At 37.2% G+C, this 7,567-nt stretch overlaps 1 protein-coding gene across 2 annotated transcripts in view; it reads left to right on the plus strand.

Annotated features, from left to right (window-relative positions):
* The window catches only part of CCDC93 (CCC complex scaffolding subunit CCDC93), a 54,938-nt gene extending 48,575 nt beyond the window's left edge, over positions 1-6,363 (plus strand). The window contains exons 22-23 of one of the 2 annotated variants that reach the window (XM_075028875.1): positions 2,588-2,701; positions 3,930-6,363. In XM_075028875.1, coding sequence (XP_074884976.1) covers positions 2,588-2,701; positions 3,930-3,983 — 168 coding nt within the window. In that variant the 3' untranslated portion in view covers positions 3,984-6,363. The other variant, XM_075028876.1, reaches the window with a different exon arrangement.
* Positions 6,364-7,567: the final 1,204 nt, after the last annotated feature.

Here is a 7,567-nt window from a genome sequence, read left to right on the forward strand (position 1 = left end):
ATTATTTGCTTGACCTCTCATTTTCAGAGAGGACAAAATGACAACGGAAAGAATAGTGATATTGGTGGTTGTATGGTTGGATAATCTTTCTGTCTTCAAGGCTGTTGACATAATGAGTGACTCGGTGTCAAACAGATTATGAAAATACTTTAGAACAGTGGAGTTCTGAGTAGTGAAGATGAACTTGAAGATAATTACATTTCTTTCTTTTGGAAAAAAGACATTATTTTAATTGCTGCAGCAAGCAGCTGCCCTAAATTGAAACTGTACAGGAGTTCACTGTTTTGTTTTCTGTTTTGTCCTCCGTTACGCACACAGAAGTGGGTAACAGCACAGCAGATGCAATGAGTGAAAGCAGACTGAGAGCTCTGCTGTGACTGACTTCAGGTTCTTGCAATTGAACTCTTAAATCTTTGAAGTCCATAAAATCATTCTGGACTCTCTTAATATATTCTCAAATGAAATCAAAAGTTTCAGCTGCTTCATGTACAGATAAGGGAGAGGGAAGTGAATCGGAGCTATCATGTCAGATGGCTCATTCTTTTGGGGGAAAATACAATTTCAGCATCCCTGATGGTTGCTGAAAGCAATGGCAGCTCACATCACTTGTGCTGTGTTCCTGCACTGGCAGTTTGGCCACTTGCATATTGTGAGAGGGTTCACAAGTGACATTTCATTCCTAGGTGTGGGTGTCTGAATCAGCAGGAGGTGGCAGTTAAAACTAATGGAGAAAAACAAGAATTTCTGAATGAAAAAGCTAAGCTTATCTCGATTGAGAGAAAAAAATTGCTTGTTAGTGATGGTGTAGATAATAATTCGGTACCTTCTAATAGTTGATTTCTCAATGCCAGTGAAGATACTGACAACAAATGGATGCTAAGAAAGTTTTAACAATTCACATGGTTCCTTGGGGAACAGCTCTGCAGCAAAAGGAAAGGTTTTCTTATTCTTCACTTAGGAAATGTCTGTCAGATGACTTTTCCAACAGACAGGCTAGTTGTACGCTGCAAGGGTTATTCATCCCCGTGATGGTTTAGTCTTACTGGTTCAGCTTCTGTCTGCAGTGCATTACAAGTGCTCACAGTCAGTTTCACGATTCACTCTTAAAGTACATCCACTTTAACTGTTTTCTGTACAGCCCTGAAGACCTTATACCTGAAGAGAAACTTCAGTTTTCAAAGCCCGTCATATTGTAACTGCATCGTAAAAGACGCCTAAGGAGAAATCAGACATACTTGTTTCCAAGAAGGAGTAACTTGCGAACAAGCATTTCGATGTGATAACAGATATTCATGAAACTTTCTGAGGACAGAGCAGGCCAGTTTCTACTGAGAGGAGCATGTCGAGACATTTGTCATGGTCATGCATAAAGGAAGCAGTGTATCAAAGGATAGTACTAAGGGCCTTATCTCTTCACAAGAATCTAGTTCCTAGATGTTTTAGCAATGTTCTTTTTAGCCTTATCCTAAAGGAATAGGATGCATGTGAAAATGCTTTTTTCTGTATTAATACGTGATGCTTTTTCTTCCTCAAGCATAACTTTAAAAACCTACTGGCCCTGATAAGTTATGTTGGGAGAGACTCCCTGATGTTTCGGACAGCAGCTGGCTTTGTAAATGAGATGTACCTCCTTAGCAATGTTCATAGTCAGGGAGAGTGTGGGATCTGCTGCTTTCTTTTAGGCATAAGAATCAATAAGATCAATGTTGATACCTAAATCTAGAAATACAATGAGTTCTGCTGCTGTGGAATTACCTGCTTGTTTGGGCTTCAGGGGATTCTTGCAGTTTTTGGAATTGCATTTTTCCCTGTCAAAATTTAGGAGGCGAAAGTGTGTTGGAGAGAATGCAAAATTAATCTGGGGGGAGAGGAATACAACAGGGCTTTTTATGTGGTTGTGCCCTAGCACCAGTGGGAGGGAGGGAAAATTTACTCTCTAGACTAGCAGCAAACTTGTCTATGATGCTGTGATGGAAGAACTTCATTAGAACTACACCTGAGAGGAAGGCAGTCTGTTCTATAATAAGCACCAGTCCTTTTCAGGTTTAGGGACTTAAGTTACATTTGTCACAACTTTGGCACAAGGGGAAAAGAAAAGAGATTTCTTACATGTGGGTCTTGAGCAAGTACAGCATTGCATTGGAAGGCAAAGAGGTCTCCTGCCCTCCCTGTTTGATACAACTAACAAAACAATTAAGACAAGATCTCAGTGTCGCATCAAAAACCTTTCTCTTTTTTTTTTTTTTTGTTTTGTTTTGTTTTGTTAATTAATTTCACTGTGTCATTGTTGTGGTAGGATTGTTCAGTGAGCAAGATTCCTGGCTTGCAGAGATGTGAGCCTTAATTCTGAATGTTACCTGTAGTGCCACTGGTACTGAGACTTCAGCATTAGGTTTTTAATTATTTTTTTTTAAGACCTGGCCTCAACGTTTGTTGCATTTAAAGCATGACCCAGGGGTATAATTTATGAAGGATCTGTCTCCCATTGTCTATTATAGAGAGTTGTTCCTTATACAGTATATATGTGTGTCAGTGTGTGTATTTCTTATACAGTGTATGATCTCTTATCCTTCCTGTATACCAACAGATGGAAAAGAAGAAGCAAGAAAACAAAATGCGAAGAGACCAGTTGAATGATGAATACTTAGAGCTTCTAGAGAAACAGAGGCTTTACTTTAAAACAGTGAAAGAATTTAAAGAGGTAAGAACATTTTTGCTAATGTAAACAGTCAAGTGTTCAGTGACCCATTTTGGCTTGACTTGTGCATTAATATATGCACAAGATTTCCTGATATGATGCATACCACACCATGTTCACATTGTCTCGTGGTGGTTATCTCCACGTGATTCTTGGACCCTGAATTTGATTCTGGAAGTTCTTTTCTCACTGATAGACTAGCACCCCTCCGTGTTACAGGGGAAGGACAGTTTGTTACCGAGCAAGCTGTATATGTGGGTTTCAAAATGGAATCTCTTGAAGATCTGTGAGCAGTTAGGTATTGGAGCAAAGAGGGTTGTGGATATGTGTGACTAAGGGAGGTAATTCAGAGTCTCAGTAGTTACAGATACCTTTAGGAACCAGCCTTTTCTCACCACTGTGAAAGCACTGTTTAACATTTCATTGATTTAGCCATTCCCGAGCTTTTCATCATAATGTGCTTCTGTTAATTATTGTCTCCATGATAATGAATGACAAAGTAGTGCTGCCAGGCCAAATTGTCATTTGGCTTCAGACGTTTGAGGAAAAACATCTTTCTGTAATTTGTCCTACTTTGTTCTGAGACAGTTCCTTCCTATTTCAGACAGTGTATTCTGGGAGTATGACAGAGACTGTTCAGCTAGTTTTCTGACATACATAATTTTACATCCTAGGTGGAGAAATCAGGTGGATTTTTTTTTTCTTTTTTTTTTTTTCTTGGTGGAGGCATAAATAAGCCGTTTTTCTTCCACTGCCTTGTAAGGGAACTTCTACTTAACCTTCCTGTCCTTTAAATGAAGTCATGGTTGTGGTATTGAAAACAGGTGGTATGTACTTATGTAAATATATTTCTTGACCTAGAGTTGTTCCCTGAACACTGACTTTTTTGCAAAGTGTCTTGTGAAGTTCCAGATCACCTAAAAGTAATCTCAATTTCAGATTTATTCAATTTATAAGTAAAAAGGTGGGTTTGCTTTTGCTGCTTGTAACAGCTTTAGATGAATGGTCAAGCAGCATTCCTTTTGGCTTGAAGGTCGTAAAGTTTCATGAGTATTACCATTGGAATAACATTATGGATGAATCAGAATTATCTTCAGCTCATCACTCACTCCATACTACGTTGCATTTTGGAGACCTTTCAAAATCAAAGGGTTTAGTTTTGCTGATGTGAAGATATAACTAGTAGAGGTAAGAGGAACTACCTCCTCACCTGTTTGCTTTCTGTTAACAGGAATGCCGTAAGAATGAAATGCTGCTGTCCAAGCTGAAAGCTAGTTCTTCCTGAAGAACTCCAGCTGTTGAAGTTTATAGATGATTGTTCAGTCCATTGAATCTCTTTTGTGAGGTGACAGTTAAAACTGCAATGTAGATATATATAGATATATATATAAAAAAATATATATACACACAGCTGTAAAAGTCTGGTTTTTTTCCAGTATGTATTCAGTTTCACATTCCTTCATCACATGGCTGTATTATTCATTATTGCCTCCACTAAACAGTAAAGAGTTAATGCAGTACAGCAAAATAGAAATATCGTCTAATTTTATTTATTTGGGTTTGGTTTTTTTCCACAGTAAGGACAATGGGGATGCTTTTTATTTGGGTTTTAACACTGAATTAGGTCAAGATTCTGGAATAAGTAGATATGTACTGTTGATAATATGTCCAGTACCACAAGATGAGCACTGCAGAATGCAATGGTTTGTTAATTTTGGCCAAAAAACTCCACAGAATGAGATTCTTGAAACTCACTTCATCAGTTAATAACTTCATATTATTTTAATTTACACTCTAGCCATAGATAAGATTCCAAAGGGTAAAAATTAATTTCTAACGGTTAAGACATAAGAAAATGGAAACTTACCTTGGATAATTCCTGGTGTAAAATTATAGATCTATATTTTTATAAAGTCTAGCTGTTGTATAAATTTCTTTGAAATTTCATTTTTATATAGAGAGAGTGTGCTTGTTAAATTAATAACTCCAGGAAAAACCACCTTAATCACTAGGACCATCATGTTATCCCTGGCTGGGATGAAAATCAAAGTCTGTCTCACCTTTAAGATACAGATTCAGATGTTGGGCTCAAATGAACTGATGCTCACCTTTTGAAGACAACAACCTATTTACCCTGCTGAAGATTTGCCCTTGAAACTTTAGAAACTTTGTGGAACACTTTCTGAAACATTTTTCTATCTGTATATACAGTGTTTTATAATTCAAACAGTTGCTTTTTGTACTTAACATCAGGATTTTGGACTGACTTCTTAATGTACGTCACATCTTCAGGAGAAGAAAAACCATGTTCTTTTTCCCAGTAACACTGATGACAGTGCTGGTCGATTTACTTTCTATGGCAGCGAATATAAAATAAAGAATGTTTGCAATCCAGTGACCTTCTGTTATTGTGTTTTTAAGGTGGAACTTGCTTTAGAAACCTTAATATGCTTTTGAATTATGAGTGCATTAAAAAATGAATTGTGTCAATATTCACTCATACGGATGTTTTCAAGTGTCACATAGCAATCGGTAACATTTTGGTTTCCCTTGCTGCTTTTGGTAAGCTTGGTGTTCTGGTGTTTGGCACAAACTGTCAAACCTGGTATATGCAAAGGAGGTCCGTGGAGGGTTGTATTTGTCTTCCATAAGCATCAGCTTAAGATACAGAATTCTCAGTGGAGATGGCACGAGTTCGTCACACTACAATACCTGACTCCACTCCTTTTGAATACAATGGAAGGTTTGATATTAGCATGTGAATTTGTGCAAACTCTGTAGCATTGAACATGGAAGAACATAGGCATTTTTAAGCCTTGCATAAAGAGATTGTTGATGTACTGTCCAGGTAAAATGCAGTGAGCTACCAGAACTGTGGTAGACTAGGTTCAATGTGATGTACCTTCTCATAGATGAGACTGTGTTTTTGTGACAACTTGAAACACTTCTCCTGGTCCTTCAGTACAACCAGAAAAAAAACCTTTCTACTGAGACAGCTGGTATCTTACTCCCCCACACTAGTTAGTGGCGGAATATATACAGGCTGCTCCTCTTGTATGTATTCAAAAAGTGAGCCTTCCTAGAGCTAGTGAAATAATGAAGGCAAAATTACATTCTGAGTACCTTCAAAGAAGGAAAATGTACTGTAAGAGTTCCTTCAAAGAAAGAAATTTGCATTGAGTGCTACTTGCAGACTTTCTGTAGTCAGCTTTGATATTAGGAAACATTATTTATGTCTACAAACTTTGCCCTTGATAAAAACTGTAATTCTTTTTCTTTGTAATATGTAAATCGAGTAATTTAACTTTGGCACCAAGATAACCTGTTTGTGAATTCAAGCTGTGATGTATTTGCATACCATGCACTTCTAAAAAAATAACTTGAATGGACATTTCAATTTGGGCTTTACGATTTTCATCAAAATTGCTTTAGTATCGAGCAAAATTTCCTAGGTAGGGTAAGTAATGAAATTCCAGGTAGAATAAATGATGTGATTGTTTGTTCAGTATAACATTAAACTTCATGCTTACCTGTTAACAAATACTGTAACCTGGAAACTTCGACATGGAATGCAAAAACATTAGATCCATTGCTCTGGCTAGGAGCTAGTGATTTTGACTAAGATATTTAAATCTGGGGTTTGTGAAGATCCAGTTATTGCTCATAGAAAATAAATCAGAGTCCAGATTATAACTTACTGTAATGAGTCAATTTCTTTCTACAATAGATGGAAATCTAGGACAGCTGGACACTATCTTTGTTTCCAGATCCCGGTGTAAAAATGAGAGGAAGGAGGCTGGAGAGGTATGGAAAATATTACATGAGCTGTTCCTTGCTTTCTGTTGCAGGCTGTATATGGGGGTACCATTTCTTCTGATACCTGGGGAGGAACCAAAATGAAAGAGGCACTTCTAATGGCAAACTTTGTTCCTCCTCCTGGTTAACTTAATGACTGTGAGGCTTAACTATTACATCAGGTTGTCCTCAGTCAATTTTAGTGTGGAGGAACAAGTACACAACAATCCTGCTAAACAGAAACAACTGAGTTACCATTTTACTGAAAGTCAAAATTGACAGCTATTTGTCAACGTGAAGGGCAGTGACAGGACGTAACTTCTAAGTGGGGATTTCAAAGAAAGGAGGGCAGTGCTTTAAAGTGGTTATTTTCCTCTAAGTCAATAAGCTTCAGTGTGTACTGTGTCTTTGCTAGAGATTTAAGGTCTTTTTGTATACTTATTACACTAATTTTTTTATCTACAGAATTAAAAATATTTTTAATGCCCCCAGTTTGGTGATTGGAGCTGTACAGCTGAGGCACTAAATTCTGGGAGTGTAGATGTATGTATGCAGAGGACTATACAAACGTATAGCAAGCAGAACCTCTTTTAATTCTCCATTTGAGCTGGTTGCTACAGAGGAGCTAAGAGTTTCTCAGAATTTTACCTCAGTATTGCTGGATTTCTTTGACTGTTTAAAGAGAAAGATCTTGCCTTGAATTCATTTGATGTTACCAGGCTTGTAAAATAACATTTACAGGACTTGTACCAAAACTTCTTTTCTATTTGACAGAGCCTGATCAGAGCTTTAATTTGCATTTAAATAAATTTAATTATTTTGATATGCTGATTAATAAACTGCTGTAAAGTAAGTCTGCTCTTTGTTTCAGAGGCTGAGACAGTCTCTGAACTTAAGGCATACACTTACCATTTAGACTGTGATAGCTTTCTTTAAATGCAGTTCCACAAGTGCACTTGTAAAATATCTTTTGAGAGTGAAATCAGTGACATACGCCTAATCCAAACATGACAAAATCCAGACAATCTTTTTGTTACAATATATCAAAATGAATGGAGTACTGCACCAAGTCAC

The sequence above is a fragment of the Buteo buteo genome, chromosome 5 (assembly GCF_964188355.1).
Source record: "Buteo buteo chromosome 5, bButBut1.hap1.1, whole genome shotgun sequence".
NCBI lineage: Eukaryota > Metazoa > Chordata > Aves > Accipitriformes > Accipitridae > Buteo > Buteo buteo.